The sequence below is a fragment of the Callionymus lyra genome, chromosome 12, assembly GCF_982586985.1.
Source record: "Callionymus lyra chromosome 12, fCalLyr1.hap1.1, whole genome shotgun sequence".
In the NCBI taxonomy this organism is placed as follows: Eukaryota; Metazoa; Chordata; class Actinopteri; order Syngnathiformes; family Callionymidae; genus Callionymus; species Callionymus lyra.
In genome coordinates this window covers 5,263,452-5,277,415 of record NC_141829.1, presented here as the reverse complement: position 1 = coordinate 5,277,415, position 13,964 = coordinate 5,263,452, and the positions used below count along the sequence as shown (strand labels likewise).

Genomic DNA, 13,964 nt, shown 5'->3' with positions numbered 1-13,964 from the left:
AGAGGATGAAGACCTCAGACCTTGTGGATCTTGTGAAGACCTCAGACTCTCCACGATGCTCTGCAGGACGGACGTGGACTGGATGAACTGAACGCAGGGAAACATTCAGTGAAAGAATCGAGACGAACTAAAGTAAATCCCGACCTGCTCCTCCAGGCTGGACAGTCTCTTGAGCAAGGCAGCAGCAGTGATCCTCTCCTCTCTCTCCAGCCGCTCACTGATCGCTTTCACTCTGAGTCAACAAACCTTTATTAACCAACTCATCATGAACAGTTAATTATAAGAGTCTGTGAAAATACATTAACGTACATAAAGCAAGTATTTTATTATAAAACAAGTTTAGATAGAGAAGAAGTAGTAAAAGAATGAGAATAAGTAGTAGAAGAACGAGAAGATGTAGTAGTAGAATGAGAAGATGTAGTAGTAGAATGAGAAGATGTAGTAGTAGAATGAGAAGATGTAGTAGTAGAATGAGAAGATGTAGTAGTAGAATGAGAAGATGTAGTAGTAGAACGAGAGGAAGTAGTAGCAGAACGAGAGGAAGTAGTAGTAGAACGAGAGGAAGTAGTAGTAGAACGAGAATATGTAGTAGTAGAACGAGAAAAGTAGTAGTAGAACGAGAGGAAGTAGTAGCAGAACGAGAAAAAGTAGTAGTAGAACGAGAATAAGTAGTAGTAAAACGAGAATATGTAGTAGTAGAACGAGAAAAAGTAGTAGCAGAACGAGAGGAAGTAGTAGTAGAACGAGAATAAGTAGTAGTAAAACGAGAATATGTAGTAGTAGAACGAGAAAAAGTAGTAGTAGAACGAGAGGAAGTAGTAGTAGAACGAGAATAAGTAGTAGTAAAACGAGAATATGTAGTAGTAGAACGAGAAAAAGTAGTAGCAGAACGAGAGGAAGTAGTAGTAGAACGAGAATAAGTAGTAGTAAAACGAGAATATGTAGTAGTAGAACGAGAAAAAGTAGTAGTAGAACGAGAGGAAGTAGTAGTAGAACGAGAATAAGTAGTAGTAAAACGAGAATATGTAGTAGTAGAACGAGAAAAAGTAGTAGCAGAACGAGAGGAAGTAGTAGTAGAACGAGAATAAGTAGTAGTAGAACAAAAAAAGTAGTAGCAGAAGGAGAATAAGTAGTAGAACGTAAAGAAGTAGTAGTAGAACGAGAATATGTAGTAGTAGAAGTAGAAGAAGTAGTCGTAGAACGAGAAGATGTAGTAGTAGAATGAGAAGATGTAGTAGTAGAATGAGAAGATGTAGTAGTAGAATGAGAAGATGTAGTAGTAGAACGAGAAATAGTAGTAGTAGAATGAGAATAAGTAGTAGAACGTGAAGAAGTAGAAGCAGAAGTAGAATAAGGAGTAATTTTGTGTAAAAATAAGTAATAAATTAGTTGTTTTTTTTAACCAAATGTATGAAACATGTGAACATTTTTCACACAAAAAAAGAAAAAAAAACATTACAGGAAGTGAATTAAACTAAAAACGTTTAAATTCATTTTTAACTATTGTTCATTTCGTAGTAAAAATTGCAAAATATAAAGACATACTTTTTTTTTTACTGAAACGTATTTGGTTTTCTCTACTGATCAATAAAGTTCGATTCTAACGAACCAATAGAAAAAGTTGTGACGCTCGAGAATCGATCGTATACGTGAGGGCTCCCCCTGGTGTGCTGAGCTCGTAAGTGCAGGTCCAGACCTCTGCGCCGTGTCCTGGACGCGCTGCTCGAGGGTCTGACGCTGCTGCTGCTGAGAAGACACGAGGTACCGATCCTTCATCAGGGTCTCCCAGGACAGGAGCTCCTCCTCCTGCACCTGGTGCAGCTCGTCCCCTGGACCACAGACACCCTCGTCAAATAAATCACACACAATAATAATATAAAGAAAAAGAAACTCATCTAGTTTCTAGTTTAAACGAGAAGAAGTAGTAGTAGAACATGAAGAAGTAGTAGTAGAACGAGAAGAAGTAGTAGTAGAAGAAGAAAAATAGTAGTAGAACGAGAATAAGTAGTAGTAGAACATGAAGAAGTAGTAGTAGAACGAGAAGATGTATTAGTAGAATGAGAAGATGTAGTAGTAGAATGAGAAGATGTAGTAGTAGAATGAGAAGATGTAGTAGTACAATGAGAAGATGTAGTAGTAGAACGAGAGGAAGTAGTAGCAGAACGAGAGGAAGTAGTAGTATAACGAGAAAAAGTAGTAGTAGAAGAAGAAAAATAGTAGTAGAACGAGAATAAGTAGTAGTAGAATGAGAAGAAGTAGTAGTAGAACGAGAATAAGTAGTAGTAGAACGTGAAGAAGTAGTAGTAGAACGAGAATAAGTAGTAGTAGAACGAGAATAAGTAGTAGTAGAACAAGAAAAAGTAGTAGAACGTGAAAAAGTAGTAGTAGAATGAGAAGAAGTAGTAGTAGAATGAGAATAAGTAGTAGTAGAACAAGAAAAAGTAGTAGTAGAACGAGAATATGTAGTAGAACGTGAAGAAGTAGTAGTAGAAGAATAAGAAGTAAAAGAAGAAGAAGTAATTTTGTGTAAAAATAAACATTCAAATAGTTGTTTTTTAACCAAATGTATAAAACATTTTTTTCACCAAAAAAAACAAAACATTACAGGAAGTTAATTAAAGTAAAAACATTTAAATTAATTTTGAACTTTTTTTCATTTCGTAGCAAAAATTGCAAAAAATACACAATAATAATACAAATAAAGAATAATATAAAAAATAAATAAACTCATCTTCGAGTCTAGTGTGGACTGTGATGACGGCTGAGGCTCAAGTCTACAGTAAAACTCACTGAAGTCCTTGGACTGGATGCAGGGTCTGTGCAGCGTCACGCTCCTGACGAACAGGTAGATGTGGCTGAAGAGGATGAAGGGAGGAGGAAGAGCAGGTCGACTGTGGTACTCCTTGATCAGCTCGTATCTCTGGAACTTCCAGATCCTGTCGGTGTTGTCCTGGACCTCCTGGAACGTGAAGCTGGAGCAGCAGAGACGGTACAAGAGTGGTGAGTGCAGGAGGAGGAGGAGGAGGAGGAGGAGGAGAAGAAGGAGGAGGAGGAGGAGGAGGAGGAGGAGGAGGAGGAGGAGGAGGAGGAGAAGAAGAAGAAGAAGAAGAAGAAGAAGGAGGAGGAGGAGGCGAAGGAGAAGAAAAGAAGGAGAAGGAGGCGAAGAAGCAGAAAAGGAGGAGGAGGCGAAGAAGAAGAAGGAGAAGGAAAGGAGAAGGAGGAGGAGGCGAAGAAGAAGAAAAGGAGGAGGAGGCGAAGAAGAAAAGGAGGAGGAGAAGAAAAGGAGGAGGCGAAGGAGAAGAAAAGGAGGAGGCAAAGGAGAAGAACAAGAATGAGAAGAAGGAGAAGGAGTAGAAGAAGCAGAAGAAGAATCAGAAGAAGAAGGAGTAGAAGAAGCAGAAGAAGAATCAGAAGAAGAAGGAGTAGAAGAAGCAGAAGAAGAATCAGAAGAAGAAGAAGAACAAGAAGGAGGATAAGTAGAAGAACAAGAAGGAGGAGAAGGAGTAGAAGAAGGAGAAGAAGAACAAGAAGGAGAAGGAGTAGAAGAAGGAGAAGAAGAACAAGAAGAAGAAGAAGCAGAAGCAGAAGAAGAAGCAGAAGAAGAACAAGAAGGAGGATAAGGAGAAGAACAAGAAGGAGGTGAAGGAGTAGAAGGAGGAGAAGAAGAACAAGAAGGAGTAGAAGAAGGAGAAGAAGAACAAGAAGAAGAAGAAGCAGAAGAAGAAGGAGAAGAAGAACAAGAAGGAGGATAAGGAGAAGTATAAGAAGAAGCAAAAGAACGTACTTGAAGATGGCGATGAGCAGGTTGAGCAGCAGGATGTTGGCGAACAGAAGGTAAACACACAACATGATGATCGTCAACCACTCGGGAAAAGCTGGAGTTTGGTTTTCATTGAGAACTGGACACTTGGGCTTGAGAGGGTCAGTTCCATTCATGCTGCAGGAGTCCAGCTCGAACTCTGCGTCTGAGGAGGAGCAGGAGGAGGAGCAGGAGGAGAAGAGGAGGAGGAGGAGAAGAGAGAGGACAAGAAGAAGAGGAGGAGGAGGAAGAGGAGGAGGAGAAGAGGGAGGAGGAGGAGCAGGAGGAGGAGGAGGAGGAGAAGAGGAGTGGGAGGAGGAGGAGCAGGAGGAGAAGGAGGAGGAGGTGGAGGAGCAGGAGGAGGAGAAGAAGGGGCAGGAGGAGGAGAGGAGGAGGAGGAGAAGAGAGAGGATGAGGAGAAGAGGAGGAGGGGGAGCAGGAAGAGAAGGAGGAGGAGCAGGAGGTGGAGGAGGAGGAGAAGGAGGAGGAGCAGGAGCAGTGTCAATCTATTATCTCATATATATATATATATACACTTAATAATAATCACATTTGAATGTTTTCTAAAGTAAACATGTTTTTACAAATTTTATATTTTACAAGAGGCAGGAATGGTTGGCACAAGGTAAGGAAACAGGGTAGGGAGCAGGAATACTCAACGACAGGATACAGGTAGACGTGACAGAGAGTGGAGGCTTAAGAAGACAGGGGACCAATCAGCAGCAGCCGGGGGCGGGACTAACAAGACACGGCTGGACCAATCACTACTCAGACAGGAGGAAGTAAGACTAGCTCAGACACAGAAGTGAGCGGATTTCACAATAAAACCAGCAACACAAGGAGGAACATGTAGACTCATGACAATAACGATAGATCAATTTAAAATAAACTTTTAGCCAATCACGCGACACACAGACGATCACGTGATGACGTAGAATATCATACAAACACTGTTATATTGTATTAAAAAGGCTTCGGATGGAAAAACATTGAATTTTAGAAAATGTATTTTTGAATGAATGGAATTAAATGATCAAACTCTATGTGCAAAAAGATATATATTTATATTTTTATACTAAAGCAACTTTTTTTACTGAAGCAACTTTTTTTTACTATTTATCTATTTATATTTTTATGGTTTCATTCAATTATTTAATTCTCTGAATATAATAATTATTGACTTAAATGATTTATTAAAACAACAAACTCAACCTTTCAATGTAGAACTTATTTAATTCAATTGTTTAAAAAAATATTCACTGCTTAAAAAACTTCAATGAGTTAAATTCAAAGTTTCAAATGTTGAACAATATCCAACGACACCTGAAGAACTTGGGTGAGAAACTCACAGTCCATGTTCTTGGGGAAGTTCCCGAAGATGATGAGGTACGGCTCGTACACGGCTCCTCTCAGGATCCAGTCCAGGCGCCGGTCGTTGTGGATCAGGATCCCCTGCTTGGCCACACCGTAGGCCACGACCCAGATGCTCAGCAGGAACATGAAGATGAACATGTCCATCATCTGCGGCACATGAAGATGAACATGTCTATCATCTGAAGCACATGAAGATGAACATGTCTATCATCTGAAGCACATGAAGATGAACATGTCTATCATCTGAAGCACATGAAGATGAACATGTCTATCATCTGAAGCACATGAAGATGAACATGTCCATCATCTGCGGCACATGAAGATGAACATGTCCATCATCTGAAGCACATGAAGATGAACATGTCCATCATCTGCAGCACATGAAGATGAACATGTCCATCATCTGCGGCACATGAAGATGAACATGTCCATCATCTGAAGCACATGAAGATGAACATGTCTATCATCTGAAGCACATGAAGATGAACATGTCCATCATCTGAAGCACATGAAGATGAACATGTCCATCATCTGAAGCACATGAAGATGAACATGTCCATCATCTGAAGCACATGAAGATGAACATGTCCATCATCTGAAGCACATGAAGATGAACATGTCTATCATCTGAAGCACATGAAGATGAACATGTCTATCATCTGAAGCACATGAAGATGAACATGTCCATAATCTGAAGCACATGAAGATGAACATGTCTATCATCTGAAGCACATGAAGATGAACATGTCCATCATCTGAAGCACATGAAGATGAACATGTCCATCATCTGAAGCACATGAAGATGAACATGTCTATCATCTGAAGCACATGAAGATGAACATGTCCATCATCTGAAGCACATGAAGATGAACATGTCCATCATCTGAAGCACATGAAGATGAACATGTCTATCATCTGAAGCACATGAAGATGAACATGTCCATCATCTGAAGCACATGAAGATGAACATGTCCATCATCTGCAGCACATGAAGATGAACATGTACATCATCTGCAGCACATGAAGATGAACATGTCCATCATCTGAAGCACATGAAGATGAACATGTCTATCATCTGAAGCACATGAAGATGAACATGTCCATCATCTGAAGCACATGAAGATGAACATGTCCATCATCTGAAGCACATGAAGATGAACATGTCTATCATCTGAAGCACATGAAGATGAACATGTCCATCATCTGCAGCACATGAAGATGAACATGTACATCATCTGCAGCACATGAAGATGAACATGTCCATCATCTGCAGCACATGAAGATGAACATGTCCATCATCTGAAGCACATGAAGATGAACATGTCCATCATCTGAAGCACATGAAGATGAACATGTCTATCATCTGAAGCACATGAAGATGAACATGTCCATCATCTGAAGCACATGAAGATGAACATGTCCATCATCTGAAGCACATGAAGATGAACATGTCTATCATCTGAAGCACATGAAGATGAACATGTCCATCATCTGAAGCACATGAAGATGAACATGTCTATCATCTGAAGCACATGAAGATGAACATGTCCATCATCTGAAGCACATGAAGATGAACATGTCCATCATCTGCAGCACATGAAGATGAACATGTACATCATCTGCAGCACATGAAGATGAACATGTCCATCATCTGAAGCACATGAAGATGAACATGTCTATCATCTGAAGCACATGAAGATGAACATGTCCATCATCTGAAGCACATGAAGATGAACATGTCCATCATCTGAAGCACATGAAGATGAACATGTCTATCATCTGAAGCACATGAAGATGAACATGTCCATCATCTGCAGCACATGAAGATGAACATGTACATCATCTGCAGCACATGAAGATGAACATGTCCATCATCTGCAGCACATGAAGATGAACATGTCCATCATCTGAAGCACATGAAGATGAACATGTCCATCATCTGAAGCACATGAAGATGAACATGTCTATCATCTGAAGCACATGAAGATGAACATGTCCATCATCTGAAGCACATGAAGATGAACATGTCCATCATCTGAAGCACATGAAGATGAACATGTCTATCATCTGAAGCACATGAAGATGAACATGTCCATCATCTGAAGCACATGAAGATGAACATGTCCATCATCTGCGGCACATGAAGATGAACATGTTCATCATCTGCAGCACATGAAGATGAACATGTCCATCATCTGCAGCACATGAAGATGAACATGTCCATCATCTGCAGCAGATGAAGATGAACATGTCCATAATCTGAAGCACATGAAGATGAACATGTTCATCATCTGCAGCACATGAAGATGAACATGTTCATCATCTGCAGCACATGAAGATGAACATGTCCATCATCTGCGGCACATGAAGATGAACATGTCCATAATCTGCAGCACATGAAGATGAACATGTTCATCATCTGCAGCACATGAAGATGAACATGTCCATCATCTGCGGCACATGAAGATGAACATGTCCATCATCTGCAGCACATGAAGATGAACATGTCCATCATCTGCAGCACATGAAGATGAACATGTCCATCATCTGCAGCACATGAAGATGAACATGTTCATCATCTGCGGCACATGAAGATGAACATGTCCATCATCTGCGGCACATGAAGATGAACATGTCCATCATCTGCGGCACATGAAGATGAACATGTCCATCATCTGCAGCACATGAAGATGAACATGTCCATCATCTGAAGCACATGAAGATGAACATGTCCATCATCTGCAGCAGATGAAGATGAACATGTCCATCATCTGCAGCACATGAAGATGAACATGTCCATCATCTGAAGCACATGAAGATGAACATGTCCATCATCTGCAGCACATGAAGATGAACATGTCCATCATCTGCAGCAAATTATCACAGCATTTGTTCATTTTTGTGTTGCAATTAAACCTCCGGGCCACTAGGTGGCAGCAGTCGTTACGGCCTCCGCAGCTAAAGGAACAATGAAATCCGGGCTATGACTGAGGACGAGAGGATACAGTCGACTACAGCCGCTTGTTAAGTAGATGTTGGTTTGTCATATCGTATACAAGACGGTCGTATAAATAAGTTTGTGTAGAAATAAATTGGGTCGTAAGAAAATACAAATACACTTTAATATCGCAATTTCTTGTCTTCATAATACTATGTATTAATTTTTTTATTCTATTTACAATTTACATGCATGTAAAGGCTGTGTTGCAATTAAACCTCCGGCCGACAGATGGCAGCATTACGTTCTACACAGCTAAAGGAAGAAGGCAATCCCGGCGACGACTGAGGACGAGAGGATACAGTGACTATTACAGTGACTACTACAAAAATATATCCTTGTTCCTACAGTATCATCGTATTTCACAGTATATTATATTGTTCTCCCTGTATCGTGATATATATCATATCCCCACATTCTTGACAAGAGATCCCGGCAATGTCTAAGGACGAGAGGTTACAGTGATGACTGAGGACGAGAGGATACAGTGACTTCAGCAGCTTTTTTTAAAGCTGATGTTTGGACATATTTTGGTTTGAAAACAAATGAAAGTAGTTACGACTTCGTCAAGAGTCATGTGGTCTGTAAATACTACAACACCAGAGTCAAGTACTGGACAATACTACACATATATACTTGTTACTACACTATCACAACACCAGAGACAAGTACTCGGACAATACTACACATATATACTTGTTACTACACTATCACAACACCAGAGTCAAGTACTGGACAATACTACACATATATACTTGTTACTACACTATCACAACACCAGAGTCAAGTACTGGACAATACTACACATATATACTTGTTACTACACTATCACAACACCAGAGTCAAGTACTGGACAATACTACACATATATCCTTGTTACTACACTATCACAACACCAGAGTCAAGTACTCGACAATACTACACATATATACTTGTTACTACACTATCACAACACCAGAGTCAAGTACTGGACAATACTACACATATATATTCTTGTTACTACACTATCACAACACCAGAGTCAAGTACTGGACAATACTATACATATATACTTGTTACTACACTATCACAACACCAGAGTCAAGTACTGGACAATACTACACATATATCCTTGTTACTACACTATCACAACACCAGAGTCAAGTACTGGACAATACTACACATATATACTTGTTACTACACTATCACAACACCAGAGTCAAGTACTGGACAATACTACACATATATATTCTTGTTACTACACTATCACAACACCAGAGTCAAGTACTGGACAATACTATACATATATACTTGTTACTACACTATCACAACACCAGAGTCAAGTACTGGACAATACTACACATATATACTTGTTACTACACTATCACTATATATTGTATCGTTGACCCTGTATCATGATATACTTCAACAGAGTTTTGAAGTACGTGACTCACCATCTTCTTGACGATGATGATCTTGGGTCCGAGGGTTTTGCTGATGGTGAAGATGGCCATGAGACGCAGGCAGAAGACAACGAAGTCTATGCAGAGGATGATCTTTCCAGCGTAGAACAGCTCAGTGGTCAGTCTGGTCAAGGATGGATTCGACCAATGAGAGACGAGATCATGGCGAGAACATAATGTATATGAAGCAAACACCAAAGTATTAGCAAGAGTCTGAATAAACTGTTGTCATTTCCTTCCTGAGGGTTCGATAGTAAATAAATATGAGAGAGATTGTGACTCTATTGTATCGTCAGTGTGTGTTTGTTGTTGTGATGTGTGACTCCATTGTATCGTCAGTGTGTGTTTGTTGTTGTGATGTGTGACTCCATTGTATCGTCAGTGTGTGTTTGTTGTTGTGATGTATGACTCTATTATATCATCAGTGTGTGTGTTGTTGTGATGTGTGACTCTATTGTATCATCAGTGTGTGTGTGTTGTTGTGATGTGTGACTCTATTGTATCGTCAGTGTGTGTGTGTTGTTGTGATGTGTGACTCTATTGTATCATCAGTGTGTGTGTGTGTTGTTGTGATGTGTGACTCTATTGTATCGTCAGTGTGTGTGTGTGTTGTTGTGATGTGTGACTCTATTGTATCGTCAGTGTGTGTGTGTGTTGTTGTGATTTGTGCCTCTATTGTATCATCAGTGTGTGTGTGTTGTTGTGATGTGTGACTCTATTGTATCGTCAGTGTGTGTTTGTTGTTGTGATGTGTGACTCTATTGTATCATCAATGTGTGTGTGTGTGTGTTGTAATGTGTCACTCTATTGTATCATCAGTGTGTGTGTTGTTGTGATGTGTGACTCTATTGTATCGTCAGTGTGTGTTTGTTGTTGTGATGTGTGACTCTATTGTATCATCAGTGTGTGTGTGTTGTTGTGATGTGTGACTCTATTGTATCATCAGTGTGTTTGTGTTGTTGTGATGTGTGACTCTATTGTATCATCAGTGTGTGTGTTGTTGTGATGTGTGACTCTATTGTATCATCAGTGTGTGTGTGTGTTGTAATGTGTGACTCTCTTGTATCATCAGTGTGTGTGTTGTTGTGATGTGTGACTCTATTGTATCATCAGTGTGTGTGTTGTTGTGATGTGTGACTCTATTGTATCATCAGTGTGTGTGTGTTGTCGTGATGTGTGACTCTATTATATCATCAATGTGTGTGTGTGTGTTGTAATGTGTCACTCTATTGTATCATCAGTGTGTGTGTTGTTGTGATGTGTGACTCTATTGTATCATCAGTGTGTGTGTTGTTGTGATGTGTGACTCTATTGTATCATCAGTGTGTGTGTTGTTGTGATGTGTGACTCTATTGTATCATCAGTGTGTGTGTTGTTGTGATGTGTGACTCTATTGTATCATCAGTGTGTGTGTTGTTGTGATGTGTGACTCTATTGTATCATAAGTGTGTGTGTTGTTGTGATGTGTGACTCTATTGTATCATCAGTGTGTGTGTGTTGTTGTGATGTGTGACTCTATTGTATCATCAGTGTGTGTGTTGTTGTGATGTGTGACTCTATTGTATCATCAGTGTGTGTGTGTTGTTGTGATGTGTGACTCTATTGTATCATCAGTGTGTTTGTGTTGTTGTGATGTGTGACTCTATTGTATCATCAGTGTGTGTGTTGTTGTGATGTGTGACTCTATTGTATCATCAGTGTGTGTGTGTTGTTGTGATGTGTGACTCTATTGTATCATCAGTGTGTTTGTGTTGTTGTGATGTGTGACTCTATTGTATCATCAGTGTGTGTGTTGTTGTGATGTGTGACTCTATTGTATCATCAGTGTGTGTGTGTTGTTGTGATGTGTGACTCTATTGTATCATCAGTGTGTTTGTGTTGTTGTGATGTGTGACTCTATTGTATCATCAGTGTGTGTGTTGTTGTGATGTGTGACTCTATTTTATCATCAGTGTGTGTGTTGTTGTGATGTGTGACTCTATTGTATCATCAGTGTGTGTGTGTGTTGTTGTGATGTGTGACTCTATTGTATCGTCAGTGTGTGTGTGTGTTGTTGTGATGTGTGACTCTATTGTATCGTCAGTGTGTGTGTGTGTTGTTGTGATTTGTGCCTCTATTGTATCATCAGTGTGTGTGTGTTGTTGTGATGTGTGACTCTATTGTATCGTCAGTGTGTGTTTGTTGTTGTGATGTGTGACTCTATTGTATCATCAATGTGTGTGTGTGTGTGTTGTAATGTGTCACTCTATTGTATCATCAGTGTGTGTGTTGTTGTGATGTGTGACTCTATTGTATCGTCAGTGTGTGTTTGTTGTTGTGATGTGTGACTCTATTGTATCATCAGTGTGTGTGTGTTGTTGTGATGTGTGACTCTATTGTATCATCAGTGTGTTTGTGTTGTTGTGATGTGTGACTCTATTGTATCATCAGTGTGTGTGTTGTTGTGATGTGTGACTCTATTGTATCATCAGTGTGTGTGTGTGTTGTAATGTGTGACTCTCTTGTATCATCAGTGTGTGTGTTGTTGTGATGTGTGACTCTATTGTATCATCAGTGTGTGTGTTGTTGTGATGTGTGACTCTATTGTATCATCAGTGTGTGTGTGTTGTCGTGATGTGTGACTCTATTATATCATCAATGTGTGTGTGTGTGTTGTAATGTGTCACTCTATTGTATCATCAGTGTGTGTGTTGTTGTGATGTGTGACTCTATTGTATCATCAGTGTGTGTGTTGTTGTGATGTGTGACTCTATTGTATCATCAGTGTGTGTGTTGTTGTGATGTGTGACTCTATTGTATCATCAGTGTGTGTGTTGTTGTGATGTGTGACTCTATTGTATCATCAGTGTGTGTGTTGTTGTGATGTGTGACTCTATTGTATCATAAGTGTGTGTGTTGTTGTGATGTGTGACTCTATTGTATCATCAGTGTGTGTGTGTTGTTGTGATGTGTGACTCTATTGTATCATCAGTGTGTGTGTTGTTGTGATGTGTGACTCTATTGTATCATCAGTGTGTGTGTGTTGTTGTGATGTGTGACTCTATTGTATCATCAGTGTGTTTGTGTTGTTGTGATGTGTGACTCTATTGTATCATCAGTGTGTGTGTTGTTGTGATGTGTGACTCTATTGTATCATCAGTGTGTGTGTGTTGTTGTGATGTGTGACTCTATTGTATCATCAGTGTGTTTGTGTTGTTGTGATGTGTGACTCTATTGTATCATCAGTGTGTGTGTTGTTGTGATGTGTGACTCTATTGTATCATCAGTGTGTGTGTGTTGTTGTGATGTGTGACTCTATTGTATCATCAGTGTGTTTGTGTTGTTGTGATGTGTGACTCTATTGTATCATCAGTGTGTGTGTTGTTGTGATGTGTGACTCTATTTTATCATCAGTGTGTGTGTTGTTGTGATGTGTGACTCTATTTTATCATCAGTGTGTGTGTTGTTGTGATGTGTGACTCTATTGTATCATCAGTGTGTGTTTGTAAAAAAAACTCTCTTTTCATTGAAATATCGACATTAGAAAATGATCTTAAGCTCCGCCCACTGACACGGTTGGAGATTAAATCTTGTTGACCATAACCACACCTACTCTGCTGTGATTTGTCAAACATGGAGGTTTGTCACTGTGCATCATCAATCATGGAAGTTTCCACCTCCAAGGGACTCGTTGTATAAACAAAGTGTGATTACAGCTGGAGGAGGAGTGAATCCATTATTACGTCATAATAGACTCTCGTAACCTCTCGTTCGTCCAGATTTCAGAGCAACTTTATAAAGTAATAAAGTGTAAAACATGGTCATGATGAGAAGTTACTGCGTCTTGAAGAACATTCACTACATGAGAGCAGGAGTTTTTCATAAGTTCATCCTTAAGTCCAGGAAGAAAGAAAACGAACCTGAACGCGAGGCCGAGGAAGAAGAGCACGATGGACGAAACATCTAAGATGTTCCAGATGTCCTTGATGTAAATCCTGGCCTTCTTCCGGAACCCGAACCCATCCGGGTCGTAGAACATCTGAGATGTTGGAGACGACGTCAGTCCCGAACGAGACCCCTTTCGTAGAAAGACCTCCTCACCTGCCGGACCTCCTCGCAGAGCAGCGACAGCAGCCAGACGTACAGCAGCAGCTCGGCGGGCGACGGCGTCTCCTGGAAGTCCATCATCAGCAGCACGGCGAAGAGGAAGAGGAAGACGAAGTACGACACGATGCTCCAGTAGAACTTGACCTGAGGGGAACCGAACAAGCCCACCAGCCTGGACCAGCAGTCCAGCGAGGGCGTGCCCGAGGACAACCTGCGGAGATCAAGACCTTCACTCTCGAGACCCTTCTGACGTGGTCGGTGGTCA

At 40.3% G+C, this 13,964-nt stretch overlaps 1 protein-coding gene across 1 annotated transcript in view; it reads right to left on the bottom strand.

Annotated features, from left to right (window-relative positions):
- The window catches only part of trpm2 (transient receptor potential cation channel, subfamily M, member 2), a 40,772-nt gene that overhangs the window by 6,877 nt on the left and 19,931 nt on the right, over positions 1–13,964 (bottom strand). The window contains exons 17-25 of the mRNA XM_087804562.1: positions 13,694–13,910; positions 13,513–13,631; positions 9,605–9,737; positions 5,149–5,320; positions 3,785–3,965; positions 2,791–2,972; positions 1,697–1,829; positions 145–232; positions 21–87 (exon numbers count right to left, since the gene is read on the bottom strand). Of these exons, the coding sequence (XP_087660688.1) occupies positions 21–87; positions 145–232; positions 1,697–1,829; positions 2,791–2,972; positions 3,785–3,965; positions 5,149–5,320; positions 9,605–9,737; positions 13,513–13,631; positions 13,694–13,910 (1,292 nt within the window). The remainder of the gene's footprint in view (positions 1–20; positions 88–144; positions 233–1,696; positions 1,830–2,790; positions 2,973–3,784; positions 3,966–5,148; positions 5,321–9,604; positions 9,738–13,512; positions 13,632–13,693; positions 13,911–13,964) is intronic.